This window comes from Neovison vison, chromosome 7, assembly GCF_020171115.1.
Source record: "Neovison vison isolate M4711 chromosome 7, ASM_NN_V1, whole genome shotgun sequence".
NCBI lineage: Eukaryota > Metazoa > Chordata > Mammalia > Carnivora > Mustelidae > Neogale > Neogale vison.
The window spans coordinates 49997910-50022104 of NC_058097.1; the positions used below are offsets into that span (position 1 = coordinate 49997910).

The following is a 24195-nucleotide window of genomic DNA, read 5'->3' on the forward strand; positions in this document are numbered from 1 at the left end:
CAGAGACCATCCCCACCCTTTTTCCACTCCTAACCCACAACGAGACCCTGATAACCAAAGAAGTGATGCTTTGCACCCAAGGACCCCTTGGATCATTCTCTTGCCCCCTCCCTTCTGCAGCCTAGATGACCTTGAACAACTGGGGCCTTCCCCTCCCCACTGTTTGTTAGTGTGTGAAATTAACAGTGCCCTTAGCTCCTTATATGTAGTGGCTCTTAGACACTCCTTGGGAAACTCTACAAGGAGACCCTCTGATTATCTGATTCTAAAGATGAGAATCAGAAGCAGAGAAAGGAAGACACACCAGAATCTCCCAAACTAGCAAGCAGTGAGGTGGAGCTCTCTGACTCCAGAGCCTGTACTCTGAAACACCACCTTCCACTGTCCCACATTGAAGGTGGAGGGGAGGGGTGAAGGGAAGCCTCAGGCACCAGGAGTCCAGTCCCATTCCAGGGCAGGAGGGACACAATGATTGTCTCCATGGGGAAGGGGGTTCAAGATGAGACTTGTTCGGACAAGGGGATCCCAGCCTCAAATGACTCACTGAAGGCAGGTACCTTGTCCAGGGGTGATGCAGTCACCACTGAAGGGCTATGAGAAGGGGAGGAAAGAGGTCAACTCTGAGTGTAGAGAGACCTTCTGAGATCACCTGGTAATGGGTGGGAGGAGACAAAATAGAGGACGGGAGGCTGGAGGTGAGGGTCTAGGAGTAGAGGAGGATGCCTGACTTGCAGCCAGGCCAAGGGAATGGAGAGAAGGGATGGGGCTGGAGACCATTGAGCTGTAGGGGATAAGGAAAAGGAAGGTGTGGGGACAGTGCCTGCGGGACAGGCCATAGGACAGGGTGAACAGTGGAGCTGTCCCTGAGATGGAAAACATGGGAAGACGAGTTTGGCAAGAGAGAAATGAGTTAGGACACTGTGAGTGAGAAGGGCCTGAGGGCATTGGGGGTGGGAGGATGCCCAGAAGCAGGTGGCTGCCAGAGGCTGGAGTTCGAGGTCAGATGAAGGAGACTTGTGTGGTTGGTGGTTGAACCACATGAGTTGAGACAAGAGAGGTTCAGGCTTCAGGGAGTGTTCTCAGGAGGAGGAGGAGGAGCAAGGCAGACGGCAGGACTCAGGCCTCCTGTGGAGGTGAAGGACAACTGGAAAGAGGCCCAGAAGGACATGGATCGATAGCCCAGGTCTGTCTAGGTCAAAGTGGGTGGGAGGAGGGGCGCTGACGTCACTGTGTCAGGGCGGAGCGGGGCGCCCTCCCCATGAGCCTGTGAGCCTGGGCTGAGCTAGGTCTGAGATCTGTCCGTGTCCCCATCTGTGTCATGGGGATGCTTACAACACCTGTCTGAGTGAAAGGAGCACATGCGATCATGATGGAAAGTGCTTAGCCTGACACCAGGGAAGTTCTCATGGTGATTACCCCAGGGGTTCACCTCATTCCCCTCTTCACCACCCAGATCCAACAGAGGTAGGTGGCTCCTGGGATTGAGGCAATGGGCCAACCAGGTGTTCGAAGAGTCAGAATGCTGGATTCTTCTCATCCTCTGCATGACCATTGCCTATGACACCCCTCTCTGAGCTTCAGTTTTCTCCACATTAAGAAGGAAGCCATGATAACCACCCCCACAGGGCTGTCAGGAGGATAAATGAGATAAGGTACACAGGAACTGCCTAACTGAAGCTGTAGCCCACTGAGTCCTAGAGATCGTCAGCACGAATTTTTTGCCAGATGAAGGGACAAAGGAGTTCTAGAATAGCTTCTCGACTGGGAATCCATAATGTCTAATGTCTGGGGGGATTCCAGAACATCTGAAGATCTAGGGTTCTAGAATATGTGGAGGTTCGTGGTTCTAGACTATTTTAACCTCAGGTTCTAAAGTGTTTGAGATCCTAGAATTCTAGGTATCTTTAGTTCTAGATACAAGATTCTAGAATCTGGAGATGTAGTAGGCTAGAAATTTTGAGGATCAATCATTCTAGAATAACTGAGACCCTAAGATTCTGGAATAACTGGGGGTCAGTGGTTCAGGAATATCCCAAAGGCATCTGGTGGCTTAGATGCCATCATTCTCACATATTATCTGTAGGGAAATCAAGGACCAAGGACCCAGAGGCATTGGCCACTGATCCCCTAAACAGTCAGCCCTGTTCATGCAGCCTCTTCCCATATAGGTAATGGCTTTCCAGACACTAAGAGGGACCATGTTTGTAGTAGGTCCCATCCTTCACTGGGTGATCTGAGGTCAGACCCTCCTGCTCTCCGTGCCTTCTCATTAGTTATACAAGCCAGCACAGACTCTAGAAAATTGCTAAGGGCCCTCCTATGGTCCTGAGACATTGGAAGACAACTTGGAATTCCCAAAGCTTTGAGTCATTTTAATAATGATCTCCAGAAAGCAGAATCCAGATTTCAAAATGCAGAATTTCTTGATCCAAATTAAAGGATCTAAATTAAAGACTCCAGTCTCCCAGTGTCAAAATTCATATTACAGAGAAGATTCTAGGAATCTCTGACTTGTGGAACTCAGGCCCATATCTCCCAGTTCAGCCTTTTAAATGAAAAATGTAGATTTGAAACTCCAGACTTTACATTCCAAAACTAATCCATGAAATCTTAAAGGTTTAGATCCAGACTCTAGAATCCAGGCCTTAAAACTCAAAATTTAAAATCTACCATTCATGCCCCAGGCTTCACACAGCAGATGTGAGGGATCCTAACACCTCAAGTCCTAGGTGCTAAACACCAAATTCCAGACTCCTAGTCTGGATTCTAGATTCAAAGGCCCTGGATCTAGAATCCAAGACTAAGACCTATCGCTCAAAGACCAGACTGTAGGATCCAGATTCCAGACCCAAACTCCAGAATACAGACTCCAAAATCCATACTCTATACTTCAGATCATAAATGCCTGACTCTAGACCACCAAATTCAGAGTCCAGAGTTGGAGACCCACAACAAAACGTGCAAAACCCAAGATCCACAATACAAGGCCCAGGATCCAGAGTTAGGAGTCAAAGGCACCCAGATCCAGAATCAGAGATCTGAATCCAAAACCCAAAATCGGGAAGTGGGGATCCAGATCCAAACTCCACTGTTCAAAATCAGAGATCCAAGGTTCAGAATCCCAGAATTGAGGGGTCCAGATCCAGGTCCAGAATCTGAGATTCAGAACCCTACCTCAGGCATAAGAAACATGGCGCTAGAATACAGTTTCTACACTCCAGACCCCAATTCCAGGTTCCAGGTTCCAGATTGCTGGTCCTATCTATTGATTTCTTCTGATTTGGGGCTCTTGCCCTCCTGCCTCCTCTCCCTTTAGGAACTGTCCCTGGCAGGGAATTCTTCCTTATAGACTCAGACAAAAGCGTCAACCTAATAAATGCTCATTAGGCCTTGTCCCCCACCCCACTAGCCACCTAGGTGTCCCCACCTGTAAACCTGACTCTCAGCCACCTTCCACCCCACCTTACCCCCTAGAGACTCTAGGTGAGGCCAGAGCCTACAAATTCAGGTATTCAGGTGCCTGCTCCCCTTCTTCTGGCATCCAAGCTGCCCCAGAAGAAGCTGGAGGATCTTTGGGGTGAGATCTTTGAGACAAGAGCTAGGGATGGGGGGACTGGGAGATAGCCAATAAGACACAGGTCTGCCCTGGTCTAGGGAAGACACTGGATGCCCTGGTCCCAGGAAGCAGACATACACTGCCCTGAGGGACTTGAATTTCAAGGGTACCTGTGTAGGTCCATGTGCCCTTTACTGAAGCCTCAAGTTGGACCTGAACAAAGAAACTGTCCTGGAGATGCAAGAAGGAGCTGCAGAAGGGCCAGGGAGGAGGGGGATAGAGTGAATCAGGAGGATGTCCCCCAAAGCTCTTGTATCAGAGCTAAGAAAAGTCAGGAGTTATCAAGGGTTCAGGTCAGCTCAGCTCAATCTCCCCAGGTGCCAGGCCCCAGGCTGGGGACACAGAGATGACCTTATCTGAGCATTCCTGGGGATCTGTGATGTGATAGAGGTACACCAGGGGCTGTAAGGTCCAGAAAAGACACTTGCTAGGTCTCAGGGCTTCTTGGAAGAGGTGGGAGCTGAGCCTCGGAGGGAAAATATGAAGTTGGAAGATAAGGGGAAGGCATTAATTCATTCCCAAAGCTTGTTAGGGCCTCCCATGGACTGACCCTTCACCAGGAATCCAGTGTTCAGTCAGGTCAGGCCTGCCTACAGCAAGTTCTCAGTCTGATGGAGGAGGCAGACACCACTCATTAGAGATGGTCAGAAAATCCCTCAAAGTCAAGTGGATCCTGAAAGGAATGGCATACCTGGGAGGAGGAGGCATGGAGGCATGACATCAAGGAAGGAAAATGGGAGAATCAGCTGCATCTAGAAGGGCAAGCTCATGAGAGACCCCCTCAGAGGGCCTGGTGGAAAGAGAGAAACCACTCATATCCTCAAAAGTAAGGCTGGGGAGCTAGGACTTTTTACTGGGTGTGCTGGCGATATCCTGAGGGCTATCAGCAGGAGTGCAACATGGTCAGCTCTGGTTCTAGAAAGACCCTGCAAGGCCATGTAGGCTGGGGGAGTGTGAACTTGATTGGAGAGACAGACAGGAGGGGTGGGGGGCAATGGGCACCCAGGAGGCCAGGTAGGAGGCTGGGTTACGGTCTGGGGGGAGAATGTATTCTGAACCAGAGCCTTGAGCATGGAGAGAGATCCAGGAGCAAGTGGGATGGTGTTGGGGCCTGATAGGCTCTGGAGGCACCTGAGGGTCTGTTTTGGTGCCTGGAGGAACAACACAACCCTCAGAGATGGAGAACCGGGGTAGGCTGGGGTGGATAGGAACCTGGGAAGGCCGGGAGGTGGGAAGAGCAGTCTGGGGTGAGTGGGGGCAAAGGTGGTAGAAGAAGTTTATCAAGCAACAGGTGGGATGAGTTTGTGTCTGGAGGGATCCAGGTGAGGGCCCAAGTGTCCAGCCTCAACTGGGTTCACTCTCTCCTCTCCGCAGACTTCAACAGAACCCTTGTCCCTGCTCCACAATGTGGCTTCTCCTCACCTTCTCCTTCCTGCTGATATCTGCAAATGAGGTGGGCCCAGGTCTGGTCTGGGTCTATGGGAATGTCGTCCCCCTCCCCAACATCAAGAACAAATCCAGGCCCTACAGTCTTCTACTTTCCCCCTCCCCACCCCCCAGAGTCCTCACCCTACCTTAAGACTGTCAGAGGCCTGGGGCTGCCCTGGAGTCCCCATGTCAACTGGGGCCTCTTGCACTTCTGACAACAAGAACAGTCCTTGGGGTGACACAGACCTGAGTTCGAGTTCTGGGGCTGCCCTTTCCTTGCTGTGTGACCTTGAGGAAATTACCTCTCTCTACCTAGAGTGCCTTCTCTAGAAGACAGCAGCTACCTATGACAGTAATGGTGAGGTTTCAGTAGCATAATGTAGATAAAGCTCACCAGAAGCCAAAAAAAAAAAAGAAAAAAGCTCACCATAAGCCTTAAACAAGTGTTAAGAGGCCACGAACACAGACTTCTGGGCTGGAATTCCAACTCGCTGTGTTCTGGTGACTTAACATCTCTGTGATATGGAGATAACAGAGACGCCCCCAGGGTTGTAAGGGTTAAATCTGGTCCTGTGGGTGAGGCATGAGAAGATACTTAGTCCAGGGTAGTGTCCTGTAAGTGGGCTGAGTGCTGGGTAGATGCCAGGCAGCCACGAGGATAATATGCCAGAGCTCCCCTAATTCTCAAAACATCTCTGTGGGGTGGTCTCTACTAGCCTCATTTGACAGGGAAAGGGGCTGAGGCTGGGGAGGGGTGACCACTATGTCAAGGTGACCCTGGGTGGCAGGAAAACTCCAACCCATGTTCAACTACCACCTGTGGAGAATTTAACTGTAACCTGATGCCTTTACTCTGGAGAAGCAGAGGGTGGACTTTCATTATACCTGCACATGACCCTCGCCTCTGGGCACCCCTTGAAGCTCCCCCCTGCTGCCAGCCTCCCCTCCGGCTTTCTCTGTGCTTTCTCCTCCCTGCCTCCTGCCTGCCTGCTGCACCCAGCTGGGGCCTGCACCCCCCTCCGGCTTGTACTGGCCTGGAGCAGCCTCGACACCGGCGGTTCAGCCTGCACCCTCTGTCCTTCCTCACAGGACAACAACCCCGCCCTTCCCTTGTTAAGCCCCCTGTCCACCACATCCGCATTCCCCCAACCTTGCCAGGGCCCTTGGCCCAGTTCCTGACCCTGGCAGGCCGAGGATGGGTTTTTGGTCTGGCTCTGCAAATTCCTGCCCCAGGGTGGGTGTCTGCGTGAACTTCAGAGGTCATATCCCCATTGCCCAGCAGCAGATCATAATCTTGTAACCTTGAAATATCCCTTTATGTCCTTGTGCATGGTGCAGTGTGTGTGTGGGGGGGGTTTCAAAGCTCTGTGTGTCCACACCCTACCAACATGTGTGAACCGGTTTCCCTATGTGAAACCCAGTGACCTTGAACACCAGTGACTGAGTAGGGGGCTCATCTAGAGATGGGAAAATATGTCCTGCCCTGTGTCTCCGGCTACATCTTTGACCTTAGATACCTAGCCCTGTGTGCAGTTTCCCTGGGGTCTGATCTAATGGGTCCACATCTGAGTATTGGCCCTCTGGATTCATGTCTCTTACTCTGAATCCCCACAGTGACTTGAAGAAGAATCACAATTTTTTTTTAAGATTTTATTTATTTATTTGACAGAGAGAAATCACAAGTAGACGGAGAGGCAGGCAGAGAGAGAGAGAGGGAAGCAGGCTCCCTGCTGAGCAGAGAGCCCGATGCGGGACTCAATCCCAGGACCCTGAGACCATGACCTGAGCCAAAGGCAGCGGCTTAACCCCTGAGCCACCTAGGCGCCCAAGAATCACAATTTTGACCTGACTCTCTTCATCTGAGCCTGGTCATATGTCTGACTTACTTTGGCTAAATTTCTGTCCAGAACCTAATTATCCACATGTACACCTACATAAGTAAATCTATGTCATTTATTTAAAATAACTAGTCTTTATTAAGCAACTATAATAAGCCAGACATCATAGACACACACATATTTAATCCTTACAATAATCCCATTTTACAGAGGAGGAAACATAGGCCCAGAGAGGTCAAATAATTTGCTCAGAGGCTCACAGATAGCACGTTTGGATCTAGGGCCTTTATTCTAACATTCCATATTTAACCCCTATACATAGACTCATGTCTGTGAACAAGTCTTTGAGGGTCTGAGTTCATATGTATGTCTCTCCCCATGTACCCTTATTAAGGACCCCACCGTGTTGTCTAGTCCCTGTGCACTAGTGTGCAAGTCTGTGACTGGTATATTCAGATCCACACTGGAAACTGTAAATTTATTTTTTTAAAGATTTCATTCATTTATTTGTCAGAGAGAGAGAGAATGCCCAAGCCCAGGGGGAGCAGCAAATAGAGGGAGAGGAAGAAGCAGGTTCCTCGCTGACCAGTGAGCCCGATGCGGGGCTTGATCCCAGGACCCTGGGATCACAACCCACACTGAAGGCAGACGCTTAACCAATGAGCCACCCAGCCACCCCTAGAGACTGTAAATTTAGGTGTGAACTTCTACGTGCAAATCAGGGTCTGTGGTGTGTAGGTGTGTGTGCCCACACACGCACGTGCACACACGCCACTGCTGTAGCTGTTAATATTCGGCTATGTCTATTAATATGCTGTGATTCTTGAAACTTCAACCCATGTATATGCAAGTGAATTTAAGCTTAAAGTGCTCTCTTCCTCAGTTCCTAAGTTCGGGAGACTGGTTGTTCCCAAGTTTGCCCATGACCTTGTGTGGCCATATCTGCATTTGGCTGAGATATTCAGACTCTGAAGCCAAGACTGCGTGTCATACGTATCGAGTGGCCACATCCATTTGATGTCTGTGACAGCTTGGCGACCTTGAGTGGCTGGTTCCAAGTGGTCATCTTTTAGAATCTGTATCCAATGTTGCTGTCTCTACTAATCTCAGAGGACTTCTTGACTTCTAGTCCTTTCCCACCTCCCTGATCTCCCAGAATTCTGTAGTAAACAGGTGAGGGCCAAGGGCAGGGGGACAGTTCTGGAGAAAACAAGCAGCAGTGGTAAAAGCCAGAGAGAAGGCAGTGCTGAAAATTCAAGGACAGGGACATCTTAAGAGATTGGGGGCAAGCACAAATGAAAAATGTATGGTATGGATAGGGTCCAGGCAAGGTGTAGGACCCAAGGAAAAGGACTCTGTCTTCAGGGACCCTCCTCTGCCCCCTCTCCCAGCAGCCCAGGATGACACTGACTAGATGCTGGGAAGTTAGGAGTGTGAGCCCCACTCCCAGTCATGCCAAGTGACCCTATCTGAGCGTGGGCATTTCAGCTGTGGCGCTTCCCTCATTTCCGCACTCTGGGTGTGGTCTACAAATCACTGCCAAACCTGGAACGAAGGCAGGGCTCCAAGACCTGAGGGGCATGTAGCAAGGGTCTAGGGATCTGAGCATCTTGGATTCTGCGGAGGAAGGAGCTGGAACCTGGGGATTGAGTTCCAGGGCGGGAGCAGGGGAGGAGGGGGGTGCATCTCCTTGGTCTCTGAGTGGCAGGGCCTAAAACTATTGGCTGCAGCGCCTTGGACAGTGTATGGCGTCTCCAGATTCTCGGAAGGTGGGGGGACCCCAGCTCGCTCGCTCTTTGATCTTTCTGTGCACTCCTCACTCCTCTTGCGGGTAATCACCTGCCCTCACCCACCCTCACAGCCTCATGAGAGTGCACCTGGGCAAACACAATCTGCGCAAGCGCGGTGGTCCCAAGCGGCTGTGCACTGTGGCCTGAGTCATCCCACACCCACACTATGAAGCCCGCAGCGATCGCTGCGACATGTTGCTGTTGCTACGTCTGACACGGCCCGCGTCCCTCTCCCTGCACGTACGCCCCGTGGCGCTCACTGCCCACACGTTGCCCCCAACGGGGTGAGGCCTGCGTGGTGTCCGGCAAGGGCCTGGTGTCTGATGACAAGCCTGGGACCAAAGGGAGCATAGAGTCACAAGGTGAGTGAAAGGAAGGCGCTGGGTGTCAGGCCTCCAGGGACCCTATTCTCCAGGGCTCTTGGGTGAAGGAGACTAGGGCCTGAAAAAACGGATTCACTCCAAGTCCACTGTCTCCCCCGTGAGGGATACCCAGATACCCTGCATCTAGTCAGTGTCATCCTGGGCTGCTGACCATACTGAGCATGGTGCCAACATCAGTGTTACCCCAGCCACATCTTGTAACAAGGACTACCCAGGGCGCCTGATGGCCTCTATGGTGTGTGTGTGTGGGGAGTACAGGGCGGAGGCCCGGACTCCTGTGAGGTCAGAGCCACGGGGTAGAGGGACAGGTTTGGGAGTTGGGATGGGGTCAGGTTGTGCTTGCTTTGGGCCAGAGAAGATGCCAGGGAGAGGTTTGGGGATGGAGAAGGAAAAGCAGTCAGAATGGGGGTGAGGTTGGAGATGGATTAGGTTGTGTTCGGGGTGGATGATTGGTTTGGAGTGGCCTGGGTTTGAGTTAAGAATAGGAATGGGTTTGGGACACCTGGGTGGCTCAGCCGGTTAAGCGTGGCTCAGGTCATGATCTCAGGGTCCTGGGATCGAGCCCCGCAACCAGCTCCCTGTTCAGCGGGAAGTCTGCTTCTCCTCCCTCTGCCCCTCTGCTCATGCTCTCTCTGTCTAAAAAATAAATAAAATCTTTAAAAAAGGAATAGGAATGGGCTTGATTTGATTTTTTTTCCAGACATATTTATTTATTTTAGGGAGTGAGAGAGAGCACAAGGTGGGGAGGGGGCAGAGGGAGAATCTCAAGCAGACCCCCTACTGAGCACGAAGACTGCACCCTGGAGCCCTGTGCTGGGCTCCATCTCAGGACCCTGAGCTGAAAGCAAGAGTAAGATTCTTAACCTACCGAGCCACCCCAGTGCCCCGATGGAAAATATTTAGGGTTGAACTGGGGGATAGGGAAAACTTTGTCTAGGGTGTGAAAGACATGATGATGACTAGGATTGGTTGTGTTGGCAAAGAGGATAGGCATAGGTCTGGTTTGATTCTGAATGGGGAAGATGTAGGGGTTTAATTGGGTTGGGTGGGGTTACATGAAAAGGATAGAACATGGGTTGGCTGAGTTGTATTGACTTGTGTTAGGAGTTGGGTTGGACTGGTTTGGGCTAAATTGGGTTATGTTGAGTTGAGGTGGGGTGGGATTGCATGGGGTGGGGTTGGATTAGATTTTGATTGAGATTGTGAAGGGTGATTGGGATAGGAATGGGGGCCCTGGATCCAGAAGTTTCCCATTCACACTTTCCCTTTTCCCCACAGAGTGACTCTGGGGGACCCCTGGTCTGTGGCAGAGTCTTGCAGGGCATTGTGTCCTGGGGTGATGTCCCCTGTGACACTACTACCAAGCCTGGTGTCTATTCCAAAGTCTGTAGCTACTTGGAGTGGATTAAGGAAAACATGAAGAGGAACTGACAGTTTTGGTCTCCTACCTTGTGTCTCTGAGAAGAAGCTCCCAGAGCTGACCAGCAGCCCCATCCTGACTGGGGACAGAACTGAGCCAACCCTCAAGACCTCATTTGTCCAAGAGGCAGATGTTATCCAAGGACTTGTCCCATCTCAGGCCAGGGCCAGTGCTCAAGTTCACCCATTTTAAACACTGAGATAACAAGAGTCCTGATGCAAGCTTCTCTATAGCAGTTTCTGTGACTTTTTCCTGGGGATGAAAGGAAGTGGGAGCCAGAGACTGTGGGGAGACCCAGAGCCACTGTACACTGTTCCTTTTCACCCACACCCCAATGCCTAGGTGAAGAGAAACTGCTTGAGGTAGGGCTCTCTTCATTTCCATACACATAGGATCACCTGTGTAATCTTTTTTTTTTTTAAGATTTTATTTATTTACTTGACAGCCAGAGATCACAAGTAGGCAGAGAGGCAGGCAAAGAGAGAGAGGAAGAGAAGCAGGCTTCCTGCTGAGCAGAGAGCCCAATGAAGGACTCGATCCCAGGACCCTGGGATTGTGACCTGAGCCGAAGGCAGAGGCTTTAAACCACTGAGCCACCCAGGCGCCCCCACCTGTGTAATCTTGAGGAAAAGACCCAGTGCCCCTCAGCTTCGGTTTTCCCATCTGTAAAACAGAACTTACCGTATTGCTTCCCTCACAGGGCTGTAAGGATTAGATGAGGAAGCTCATATGAACTGATTCAAATAGTGCCTGGCACTGGGCAAATATATCTCCGGACCCCAGTGAGAGGACCCAGCACACTAGATGATCAAGAATGACCTCATTTTCTTCGAGACTTCATTGTGGACTTCTTGGTAGCCAGGCAAAATGGCAAATGCTCTCCTTTCCTTGGGCGGGCTTCCTGACACATAGTGGAGACTAGGTTACCCTGCGATGTACTTTGATTTTACTGAAGAGCCAAGGGAAGGTGTCAGGGGCCTATGAATTTAACACTGAGGCTGCAGGAATCTGGTCCCAGTTCTCAACAGAGATCCCCCCCAAGTGTGATCTTCAAGGTCACCCGATGTTGAACTACATGAACCTGGCTCTTGATACCTAAATATTTTACTGGGGGAAGGGGAATTAGAATTTGTGGAGAAGATGCACTTGACCGTGGAAGGCAGAGAGTTTGGAATTTGCGGGACTTTGGGGGACATAACCTTGAGCATCCAGGGGACTAAGGAGTAGGGGTGAGGTGTAATGGGATCCCAACATTGTTGAAGGGCAGGGGGACACTGGGTTTTGAAATGCTAGGGAACATAATCGGGGAGACCACTGAAACTTCATACTTCTCGATCTGGGGGTACTAGGGTGATGGTGGTAGATACCTAAGACTTTATTTTAAGAGAAACATTAGAGTAGGGCCTAGATCCTGAGTCGGGGAGTGTAAGAATCAGGGTGTTCTTTTTTTTTCTTTTTAAGATTTTATTTATTTATTTGACAGCTAGAGCTCACAAGTAGGCAGAGAGGCACGCAGAGAGAGAGGGGGAAGCAGGCTCCCTGCTGAGCAGAGAGCCCCATGCGGGGCTCCATCCCAGGACCCTGGGATCATGACCCGGGCCAAAGCCGGAGGCTTAACCCACTGAGCCACCCAGGCGCCCCAGAATCAGGGTGTTCTGAAAGCCAAAGCTTACGTTTCAGAGGCAGCTGAAGCTGAGAAACTGGCATCTTGGCTTCAGGTGGTGCAGGAAGAAGGGAATCAGAGCCCCACCTCTGGTGTTTGAGGTTGCACTGGTTCTTCAGGTGTGTGACTTTCCTTGGGGTTCCGATGTATGGGGCTTTGTATTGGTGGTCACTGATTCCTCCACTCTCCTCTTTCTTGTCCCAGTCACCCCCCACACCTCTCCTCACTGGCTCTTATCTCCAAAATCAGGGGCCCAGGAGCTCCAAGCCCTGCCCTCTCTGACCTCAGGCCCCAGGAACCGTTCTAGCACAATCAGAGCCAGCGTGTAACAGGTGCTCGGTCTCCCGCCCCTTCCACAGCTCTGGGGTGGAAGGAGGTGTACAGCCCCCAGGCAGCAGGGGCAGGGCCTTGGCCAGTATCTGTTGCCAGCAGGGCAGGGGTGGGGCTAGGGTGGGAGGGGGGATGAGGGCTTTAAAACACTCCTGGGGAGGCTTCCAAGCTCAGAGCTCACCACCAGCCTGCCCGTGGTCACCATGTGGTTCCTGGTTCTCTGCCTTGCCCTGTCCGTGGCGGGGACTGGTGAGACAGTGGGGAAGATGTGGGGTGGGGGAGTGGGCCTGACTTTCATGCTGCCCTCACCCCCCATAACTTCTTTCTCTCCCACACTCCACCCCAGACCCAGGGCCCTAAAGTTCCAGCCCCTCTTCCTGGTTGCAGTCCTCATTCTTGCAATAGGTCCCTGCCCCCTCCCAGGACCCCCAGAACTTTCTCCTCTTCCCGCTCAGACTCCTTCCCCTTACCAAAGGGGCAGAGCCTGGGCCATCTCTGTCTCTTTCTTTGGGGGACTCCAACTCTTCCAAGGAGGGCCCCCAATCCCAGCAGGCCCTGGGATCCTAATCACCCCCACCCACCCCTTAGTTCTCTATGGCTTTGGCTCCTGAGTCCCCAAATTCTTCTATACCCTGGTGATTTTTCCCATCTGGCTGTCCGCTCTCAACTATGTCCTCCTGTCCCTGGCATCTGGCTCCCTTCAAATCTTCCCAGGACCCCCAAATTCCATCAGACACCTATATTTCTCCCCAAACAGACTTTCTGGCTCGTGACTCTGGGTGGAGCCCCCCATCATGGTATAAGAATTCTACAAATATCTCCTCCTTCCCCAACCCCTTGTCTGTGAACCCTGCTCCGGCACCACCCCCTCTTCTCCCTGAGGAAGAACACCCAGAACCCCCAGCTACAGGCTCCTTCCTTTCTGGAATGTCCTTCCTCCCCATGCTCCAGCCCTCCCCAAGTGAATCCCTCCTGTATGGCTCTGGTTTTCCCGACTTCCCTCCAGGATCCCCAAATACCTTCACAGGCCAGCTATCCTGCCCTAACCAGCCCCCCCAAGTACTCCAGCTTATATTTCTAAAACGCCACATCGAGTGGGTCCTCCCTGCATTCCCATAGCTGTTTGGCCCCAGTAAGTCTCCATCTTCATTCCTATCTGGCACCACCCCTGAGAGACCCCCAGATCCCTCCTGTACCTGCAGACGATGAACCCCATCTCCATAAGAATCACCCAATCCCAGAGGAACGATCATGGAGCTCTGCCTCCCCTAAGCCCCCTCCCAGTCCTGACCCCAACCCCAGTTCCACGGCTTCACCCCTTTTACAAAACCGTTCCTGTTCAAGGACATTAGACCCCCAGGGGACCCTCTCCCAGCCCCAATCAAGGGACCTCAAATCACACCAAGACTCCTCAGCCCAGGTGCTATTCTTGGCCTCTCAGACCTAGTTCCCCTGAAAGTTCCCTTGAATCTTTCCAGACCCCCAAAAGCCCAACCTGGGCCCTAACCAATTGCTCAGCCTGGGATCTCTGTAACCTGCCAAATCCTTCCTCCCCAGCTTTCGAACCACTCTTTTGAGGCATATAACCTCTATTTCTAGAATCTTTTTTTTTTCCCTCTCAGAACTTACAATTTTCTGTTCCCCAGGCCAAGATCCCAAATCACCCACATATCACCCGGTCCCCACACATGCTACTCTACATACTGCCTTCTTATCTCCTGCCTGATCCCTGTGGTTGGCTCTGTTCTCAGCATAGTCTCCCCACACAGGATCCGTCACCAATCCATAATCCCAGGGATGGCTCCAGAATTCCAGAAACTCCCCACACCCCTTGCTCATCTCCCCAGGCCCCCAGCCCTGCTCCTCTGCCCTTATGTCCCTCCAGCCCCACATCACAGCTCCCTCTCCTAGCCCAGTATCCCCAGCCCGAGGGCCACCTCCCACCTGCCCTGACCCAGCACCCCTTCCGCAGGTGCCGTGCCCCCAGTCCAGTCCCGGATCATAGGAGGCTGGGACTGTGAGCTGAACTCCCAACCCTGGCAGGCAGCTCTGTACCATTTCAGCAAGTTCCAGTGCGGGGGTGTCCTGGTGCACCCACAGTGGGTGCTCACAGCCGCCCACTGCATAAATGAGTGAGTGGAGACAGGGCGTGTGGGGAGGGGGGATGTCTGTGCTCCCACAGGAATAAGCAACTGGGCACAGACCCTGGGTTCACCTAAGGGGAAGCTGGGGGGCTGAGGGAAACAAAGATGGTACTGGTCTGGGGCCCATGGAGAGTGGCAGGGACCACCCAGTAAGCCCTCCCATGGCAGCCTATGTCTCTGTGCTCTCCCTGTAACTGTCTTCCTGTGTTTCCCTGCCCTGTGTCTCTGTGTCTCTTAGTAACTGGCTTTGTCCTGTGTCTGTCTGTCTGTGTCTCCCTGCATCTGTCCACCTCTGGGTCTCTCTGCTGCAGACCTCACTCCCTCTCCTGCATCGCCGCTGAGCACCCCCAGAATGGGAATGAGGGGATCCCCAGAGAAAAGGAAGGGATTCTCCTGACATGTGTGCATGGGGTTGCGGGTGGGTGGGGGAGCGCTTCTCATGTACCCAGACCCTCCCTCCAGGACAGTGATGCCCTCCAGGGGACACAGGGAAGAGCTGGTTTCAGCTGGAGCCCGGTGGGGGCCCTGTAAGGTTGGAGGAGGAGAAGAAAGAGGAGGAGGAAGGGGGAGAAAGTCTGGGGAGGGAGGTGGAGCAGACCTTGGGCTGGCAGCCAGCCCACCGGCTGCTGGGGAGCCAGCCCTGAAGTCCCTGCTGCAGCTGAGCCTGTCCCAGGCCCCCTCCCTGCCCCTCCTGTTCTGCCTCCCTGTCCTCCCTCCCTGTTCTCTCTCAGGGTGCCCTCCACCCCCACCACCTGTGTTCCTCACCCTCTCCCTTTGCTTCCTGTCCCTGTGGCACTGAGCCTGCTGCTCCTTCTCCTCCCTGTGTGGTCCTTCACCCCTGCTCCTTCCCTCCTGCTCCTTCCCTCCTTCTACTGTCTCTGCCTCCTTTGTGCTCTGTCTCTCACTGTTCCCCCTCTGCCTCTCATCCCCTCTCTCCCTTTGTGCTCTCTCTTTTTCACTCTTCCTGTCTTTGTCTCTGGCTTTGACCTTGTCACATCCTTCTGTCTCTCACTCACTGTCTTTTCTTCATAGCCCTTTATCTTCCCAACTGTCTCTCTCTCTCTCCAAGGTTACTCCTTGTTTCTCTGTCTTCAGGACCCTCCCTGGCCCCATCTCCCTTTCTCCCTCCTCTCTCCTCATTCCCTGGGGCCCCCTCTCTCCCCAGCAATTACCAGCTCTGGCTGGGTCGCCACAACCTGTTTGAGCATGAAGACACAGCCCAGTTTGTCCAGGTCAGTGAGAGCTTTCCACACCCTGAATTCAACCTGAGTCTCCTCAAGAACCACACCCGCCTCCCGGGAGAGGACTACAGCCATGACCTCATGCTGCTCCGTCTGGCAGAGCCCGCCCAGATTACAGATGCCGTGAGGGTCCTGGACCTGCCCACTCAGGAACCCAAACTGGGGAGCACCTGCTATGCCTCTGGCTGGGGTAGCACTGAACCAGAAGAGTGTACGCTAGAGCCGGACTGGGCGGCCTGGAGTCCAAGCACTTGGGTGTAGGGAGGAGGGAGCTGGGGACTGGACTCAGGGTCTGAGGAGCCACCTGGGGTCTGGTTACAGCCCTTTTTCTGTCTGGTCTGTAGTCATATACCCAGACGATCTCCAGTGTGTGGACCTCAAACTCCTGTCCAATGATGTATGTGCCAAGGCCCACACCCAGAAGGTGACAGAGTTCATGCTGTGCGCTGGACAGCTGGAGGGCGGCAAGGACACCTGTGCGGTGAGTCAGCCTGCCCCACCCCCTACCCCCAGGCCTCTTGGTGCTAGGGGAGGGGACTCAGGTTCTGGACTTGAGAGCTAATCAGGCATCAACTCCAGCTTCCCCAACCAGCCTCTGTGCCCTCACCACTGCCCCCCTTCCTTCCCACAACCTCATCCTGGTGTCCCATGGATCTCCCTCCTCCACATCAGAGTTCACCTCTGTTGGCATCCCACCGGCCCTCTGGCAGTGGACTCTGGAGAGAACTGGGTCTTTCCCAGAGCTGGGGAGTCGCTGTCTGCGCTCTGTGAGCCCAGGTGTTAGAACTGGTGGTCCGCACACAGACCCCGGGGCCTTGCTGACCTTCCTCTTCCTCTCCACCTTGTGCTGCAGGGTGACTCAGGGGGCCCACTGATCTGCGATGGTGTGCTTCAAGGTATCACATCCTGGGGCCACGTTCCATGTGGCAGCCCCAGTATGCCCGCCGTCTACACCAAAGTGATCTCGCACCTGGAGTGGATCAAGGAGACCATGACAGCCAATTCCTGAATGCCCCCATATGTTCTCTACCCCAGTAAAATCGCATAAGCATCAAATTCGCATCACGTCTGCTGTCCTCTGGCCTCCCAGACGCTGGGAACCTGGCTGGGGATCCCAGCAGCCCAGTCTAAAGCCCTCCCAGGCTCTCGGCAGGAGGTGTGCACGAATGAGCCAAGACAGGTGTAGACAAACCCGCAGAGAGAGGCTCAGACCCCAAAGGGCAAGCAAGGGCAAGGGACTCGATACAGGTTCACACACGTTGAACCCTGGACCCTGCCCTGGGGGAGAGAACGCAATAGAGGGTCGGACTTAAAGGTTATGAGGCTCCCACGTTTTATCGTGTCGGAAAAGTCAGTAAGGGGGAGGGTGTAGGAAGTGTTATCACAAGCCATGCCTTTCTGGGGGAGAAGCTGGTTCCCCAGAAGGGTGCAGCTACATCAGATGGGGGGTAGTGTAGTGTTCCGCCGGGACGTGACTCGCCCTGGAAGGGGAGGAGTTCCCACGTTGTAGTGCAGCTTCGGGGCGTGGCCTGAGGGGGCTTGTCACCCAGGGGCGGGCCCTAGCTAGGTTGGGGGTGGGGGGCACACCGGCAAGTTGCGCAGAAGACAATTTAGGAATCGAAGGGGGCCGTATCGCACTGTAGGGGTGGGAGCAGAGATTCAGTGGGCGGGAAAAGAGCTGGAAAGGGTAGCTCGAGGAATGGGGGCACATTCTTCGGGCACGTGGCCTCGATTAAGGGGATGGGCCCAGTATCTGACCGTGGTCATCGGTCAGTATCCTGAGAAGCTCCGTGCGACTAATTCGGGAGGCTTGAGGGGGTGAGTGCCTTGGGCAGGTCCACGGTGTGCTTGTGGTCCGAGTCAGGCTGCTGTTGGGACACGCTTCTCTTGGCGTTCTTCAAAGCCCACCGACGATAACTCACCCGCCGCTCCTTAGAGGACGTCCTTTTGCTCCACATGCCCACGTGGTTTAAGTAGCTCAGAGTTCCTGCGGGCCGGGGGAGGGGGTGGGGGGGGAGCGGTGCGGGGAGGCCGAGTGAACGGTTGCACTCCGAGTCCCGCCCTAGGGCCTGTCCAATCCCTCGTGGCTGTCTCCCCTCGGGTCCATCCCTATCCAGCCCCGGGCCCTGCCTCCAGTTCTCCCCCGGGCTCCGCCCCCTGCCCTCCCGAGGCACCGCCCCTTCCTCCCGAGGCACCGCCCTCACCGGCCCACAGCATCAAGGCGCCTGCAGTCCAGCACAGGTAAGTGGTTACCAGGTAGGATATCTGTGGCCTCGGGTGCAACGTCTCGCAGCTGACTACAAAGAGTGTCAGACTGAGAACAATCAGGAACCCTGCACTGGGGTGAGGCCAGAGATGGACACATGGCTGGGCAGGGACCCCAGGACCCCCCCAGAAAGAGAAAAGAGACAGCCTCTCCTCCCCACCCCACCCCCCACTTTGTGACCAGCCATTGTGCGTGCGCGCACGCGCGCGCACACACACGCGCACACACACTCCCGCGACAGACAGAAAGATACCCAGACAGAAGTGGAAAGAAAGAGGGGAAATAGGAAGGGGAGAGAGACATAACCCCCAACACTCACCCTGACTGCAAAAGGTAAAGTGGAACTGAGATGCACACAGAAAGAGCGTAGCAGAGAACCCTAAATGACATTCAAAGACAGACCCAGAAGGTAGCAGGACAGAACTTTAGAGGTACACCTTCCCAAAGCCAAAAAGAGAGTCGTGGGGAGAAATACTGGTGGTGGGAAAGGCACCTCTTTCCCCAACCCGACACTTACCAATGCTGAAGCTGAGAAAACTGAAGACAAGGTCGACCTTAGTAAGGCGTCGGAACACTGGCCGGAAGGAGAGGCCCATGGTGGGGAGGAGGATGAGGCACAGGGTCAGGGCCAGCATCATGAAGCCCATGCTCATATGGATGAGAACTAGAGAGAGAAGAGGAAATGCTCCAGAGTCATCCCCAGACACTCTTCAAGGTCACCTTTCAATCTCATCCCACTGCCATCCCCAGCAGCGGCCCAATGAACACCCCCAAAGTTTGGCAACAGACCTCCTCAGCTTTACCCACAATCCCATCACCTATGTACCTTCCTAGAAACCCCAAAATGACTCTCATAAAGTCACCCTAGGCACCTGTGTAGTCAAAATCAGCCCCAATTACACCCTCAAAATTGTCCCAAATCACCCCCCACCGACCCCAAAGTCAACCCCAGAACCTTCATAATCAACTCCACCAATACTTCCAAGATGACCCCACAGATGACTCCTGAGTCACTCCCACTCACAGCCTCAAAGTCACCCCACAGAATCATCTCAGTCATTTCTAGAGTCATCCCCACAGACACCCCCAAAGGCATCCCACAGCAACTCACATTAATACCCTCAGTATTGTAACCTGACACCCCCAGTAGCACCCTCAAAATTATTCAAAACACTTTAGTCATCCCTAGTCTCCAAAGTCCCCCTACTTCTGCTATAGTCTCTCCCACTTACATCCCAAGGTCCCCTAGGGATCCCATTTACACTCCCAGAACCTCCCAAATATTATCCCCATTCACATCCCAGAGTCCCCCACAGATATTCTCCAAATCACCTACCTTGACCCTTAGAGCATACACAGATATGTACACACAAGAAAAACTTCCAAATACCCTAAAACATAATCACACTCAGTTTAAGTTGCTATTTATCCAATATACATTTCAGAACAAAAATTTTGCCCCTTCTGAGAATTGCATCTCCTTTTCACTCTTCCCTACTTTGCCTACTTATGAACAGTGCAAGACTGTTACAGCCAAATAACCTAAGACTCCATCTGCTTTGCTTCTGGCAAACTGAATATCACATAACCAGAAAGTAAAAGCTTGGTCATATATACAGAATAACAAGAGTGCTCTGGGGGTCAATCACAAAATCCTGGTTGAGGACTTCTCATGACATACCTTGCCTTCCCCGGGCCACAGAGATACTCATGACCCTGGCCGAGCCAATCACAGTGCCCTATACCTCAGGCCATGGTGATTGGCCTAAAGATGGGCACATGACCAAAGCCAACCAACCAAGCTCTGCTCTGGGTTTTTTTTTTCTTTGTTTTTTTTTTTAAAGATCTTGTTTATTTATTTGAGGAAGAGAGAGAGAAAGAGCACAACCAGGGGGAATGGCAGGCAGAGGGAGAAGCAGACTCCCCACTGAGCAAGGAGCTCAATGCTGGGCTTGATCCCAGGATCTTAGGATTATGACCTGAACCAAAGGCAGACCCTTAACCGACTGAGCCACACAGTTATCCCCTGGGACTTTTTCTAATTGAAGCTGTCAAAAACTCTTTCTTTTAGTCAAGAGGATTATAAGCCTGGGGCTGCCTGAGCCTTAGACCCAGTCTCCTGGGTGCTTAAGATATGATAGAGTAAAACTAAGAAAGGGAACCAGACAGGAGGACAGGAGAAAGAGAGTTGAGATGACATTCAAGTCCCTGGCTCTTGTCACCCAAGAGAATGGAGCACCTGTGTTTGGTCAGAAGTAGACGTTTGTGGTGTAAGCTTCAAGGTCCATTCACCGCTCTCAGCCCCACTTATAAGCTGATCAATGCATTGCATTGCTCTGGCTGCTGTATTTGATTTGGGGTGCTCATGTGACCCACCACACAAGACTTTTGCAGAAACTTTTTGTGGGTTTTTTTTTTCCTGCCAGACTTGAGGCCACATTGTTAGTAGTTCTGCCAGTTTGTCTGTCTGCTCTCAGATCCACTCCCCACCCTTCCCTGTTCTTTACTGCAAGGAGTGCATTTCTGAGCTTCCTTTGCTCACTGGCTTAGCATGTTTGGCTAATGCGCAGCACAGTGGAAGACTGGCTCTGGAAGAAGAGGACAGGCCAATGTATTTATTTCCCTCTCCCCACCCCACCCCCTCAGCTGGTGTCTTTAGCAGTAACTGCATTTCCCCCCCTATGATTCTAGTCACCTCTAAGCAAATCCTACCATGAGTCTATGCCTTCAATATGGCTCCAGCTTCCAGGCTCTGGTAATACTACCACCTCCCTTTCTTCTGTCTCTATATTAACTACCCTCTGAAGCATCTAGAATTATCTATTTTTCTAACTAGATCCTGACTTACCACCATGTGGAGTCTTGAGAGTGAAGCCAATTCAAGTAGCCAAGAAACAGACAGGTAGTAATGTCTAATGCTATCACTTGGACTCTTGAATTCAGCCATGCCTGAAAGCATTCCTACTCCCACTCTTTTTCATTTAAATAAGACCATAAATTCCTTCACTCAAGCTATTTCAAGTTAGAGTTTCTGTTACTTATGATCTCAAAGACTCCTGACAAATTCAGATTCTTTCCATAGGTTGGCAAGGAGCACAGGATTCAATTCTCTCTGCAAACCCCATATTAAAATCACAGACACACACACACACAACCACTATTGAATTTCTGCCAAAAATCTAGAGGGAGAAGAACTCCCCAAAGCTGAGAAGCAAGTGGTAAAATCTCAGAGGCAAAGGTGGGGAAATTAGAGCGTAAAAATTCTGAGTTTCTGGAGTGCCTGGGTGGCTCAGTGGGTTAAAGCCTCTGCCTTTGGGTCATGCAACTGCCCCTCAGAACAATGTATTACTTAAAATATAACCCATGGGAAATTTTACTAGTTACCAAGCACATTTAGATATAGCCTTAAGAAAAACACATACTGGCAACAGGCCTCTGGGGGAGAGGACGATATACGGCCTTGAAGCTGAGCCGCTGGGGATGCCCTGGCTTGCTCAGGGTGGAACGCCACCTGCTTCATTTTTCCGTTATCTCCCCTTTCCTCCCGGAGAGCACCTGTGGCTACTTAGATAAGTCCTTTGAATGTGCTTGTTCAACTATAAACTTTATACTGCTTGTACAAACCTATTTTGCCCTCCTTCTTGTTTATCTACAAGGCATATGACTAACGTTTGGCCTTCTTCGGCCCTTCTGTTGGTTACTGTTTCTATCTAATAAAAGCAAGACTGAGGAATTGTTTGGGGCAACAGTCTTTTCTACTGTTGCCCCCTGCTCCCTTTCTCTTGCAGCTGACTTGTTTGTGCCTCGTTCTTCTCCGGTTCGCCAACAGGAAGTGACAGGGTCAGGTCATGATCCCAGCGTCCTGGAATCAAGCCCCACATCAGGCTCTCTGCTCAGCAGGGAGCCTGCTTCCTCCTCTCTCTCTGCCTGCCTGTCTACCTACTTGTGATCTCTCTCTCTGTGTCAAATAAATAAATAATCTTTTAAAAAATTCCAAGTTTCTATACCTTAAAAAAAGCCCTCATAACCTATATGTTATGTCTTTATACCAACCATAAAGGATTATACATTCTTAGCATTCAATAAATGATGATTTACTTTTAAAAAGAGATCTGTAGAGGCACCTGGTTGGCTCAGTGGGGTAAAGCCTCTGCCTTAGGCTCAGGTCATGATCCCAGGGTCCTGGGATCGAGCCCCACATTGGGCTCTGTGCTCAGCAGGGAGCTCGCTTCCCCCCCACACCCGCCTCCTCTGCCTGCCTCTCTGCCTACTTGTGATCTCTATCTGATAAATAAATAAAATCTTTTTAAAAATTTTTTTAAAAAATAAAAAGAGATCTGTAATACCACCTTGTGTGTTTTTAAGTGATAAATATATGCAATATATAGAGAGACATATGTGTGGGTGTTTATGTGTGTATGTGTAGATGTTTATACATACTGTATATAAACATAGCTATTTTCTCATGTGTGCAGAAAATAAGACTAGAAGAACACACAGGATCTTAAAAATGGCTTAGTAGCACAGGTTGCCCCCAGAAGGGGAATGGGTGGAATGGGGGACAGAAATGTGAGGGAGACTCTTGAACTTGTTAAAATGTTAATCTGTGTAAATATATTGCCTGTTGAAATAAAAGTAACTTAAATTTTAGGGAATGTGTATCAAAGTCTTACAAAGTCTTCTCAGCTCTTCTGAAGGACTGCTATTCTGCTCTTGGGAATTTACCCCCAAGGTAATTAAGTTCCAATAAATTATCATCAATATGGGAGAAATTTGTGAACCTTTTTTTTTTTTTTTTGCTTGCCCAGCATCCATTCCTATTCTTCTGGCAACAGCAACCAACTATACTATGGTTGGTATAAAGACATAACATATAGGTTATGAGGGCTTTTTTTAAGGTATAGAAACTTGACTTTGTTTTAAGGAACTCTCTGTCCACCTTTGGTCCTTGTGCTTCTGACAGAAATGGCCCCTCTATTGACTTGTAAGAAAAGCATCTGATCTAGACTCAGCCATTCACAGCATGACTTCTTCCTGACCACAGCAACTGGTGCAGGGAGGAGTGAGAAATCCCAGAGAAGTAAATATGATCCCCTCAGTGCTAATCCTGAGATCTTTGCTTGAGGGATATGGAAGATAACTTATTCTCTTTCTCCCATGGTTGCTCACAGAAAGGAGAGAATCTGAGTGCTGCTCATGGTCCCCACTGCCACTGTCCAGGCAGTGCTTGCCTGAGGCCCAACACAGAGGAAGCTTTCACAGAGGGGTGGCAAGAGACAGATTCCCTAATGACACCCTTTAAGCGCCTGGATACAGCAGTACCTGAACCTGGGATAGATCTAGGCCTCTATACTTTTCTATAACTTGAAATCATGTTTGTCTTACTTACACCAACTTGAGTTTGGGAGGTATACAAAAAAGAAATATCCAAAATAAATAAGATTAATACCGCACAGTGTTCTGGAAGTTTCATAAACTTATTTGAGACCTGAAATGAAGGTAGGTGCATTGGATGAAAAAAAAATCCCTTATAATAATAATAGCTAATGCTGGTGTAGCACTTAATATGTACCAGGCACTGTTTTAACTTCCTAATTCTTCTAACAATGCAATAATAGGGACTGCTACCACTACCATTTTAGAAATGAGGAAACTGAGCCACAGAGAGGCCAAAGAAGTTGCCGAAGATCACCCAGCCAACAAATGGTTGAGCCAGGATCCAAACCCAGGCACTCTGGCTCCAGGTTCTGGGCTGCCTCCTGTTGCAGTGCTCATAAGTGCTGGAAACACACAGAGACCTACAAGGAAGCAAGATGTTTCTGAAGGAGCTGGAAATCATCTTTCTTTAACCATCTTTTTTTTTTAAGATTTTATTTATTTGTTTGACAGACAGAGATCACAAGCAGGCAGAGAGAGAGGAAGGGAAGTAGGCTCCCTACTGAGCAGAGAGCCTGATGTGGGGCTCGATCCCAGGATCCCGGGATCACGACCTGAGCCGAAAGCAGAGGCTTTAACCCACTGAGCCACCCAGGCACCCCTCTTTAACCATCTTTTTAAAAAAACACTATTTTAAAAA

The 24195-nt window shown here is 51.3% G+C and overlaps 2 protein-coding genes across 2 annotated transcripts; both read left to right on the top strand.

The window, feature by feature from the left end:
- Positions 1-5021: 5021 nt before the first annotated feature.
- On the top strand, positions 5022-10488 carry KLK15 (kallikrein related peptidase 15). The gene is given in 7 exon segments (XM_044260503.1): positions 5022-5069; positions 8282-8427; positions 8741-8924; positions 8926-9034; positions 9187-9299; positions 9302-9337; positions 10334-10488. Coding segments are annotated over 7 exon segments (789 nt in total). The 3' UTR covers positions 10487-10488.
- A 2126-nt stretch (positions 10489-12614) lies between these two features.
- On the top strand, positions 12615-16909 carry KLK1 (kallikrein 1). The gene is made up of 5 exons (XM_044260504.1): positions 12615-12717; positions 14441-14600; positions 15778-16064; positions 16198-16334; positions 16707-16909. Exons 1-5 carry the CDS (start codon positions 12672-12674, stop codon positions 16860-16862), a joined length of 786 nt encoding a protein of 261 aa, XP_044116439.1. The 5' UTR covers positions 12615-12671; the 3' UTR covers positions 16863-16909.
- The last annotated feature ends 7286 nt before the right edge of the window (positions 16910-24195 follow it).

Excerpts from the sequence above, each read along its gene's own strand:
- KLK1 (XM_044260504.1), top strand. The coding sequence starts at position 12,672 with ATGTGGTTCCTGGTTCTCTGCCTTGCCCTGTCCGTGGCGGGGACTG. Across the intron at positions 12,718-14,440 it reads CCTGTCCGTGGCGGGGACTG|GTGCCGTGCCCCCAGTCCAG; the intron begins GTGAGACAGTGG and ends CCCCTTCCGCAG. Across the intron at positions 16,335-16,706 it reads GCGGCAAGGACACCTGTGCG|GGTGACTCAGGGGGCCCACT; the intron begins GTGAGTCAGCCT and ends CTTGTGCTGCAG.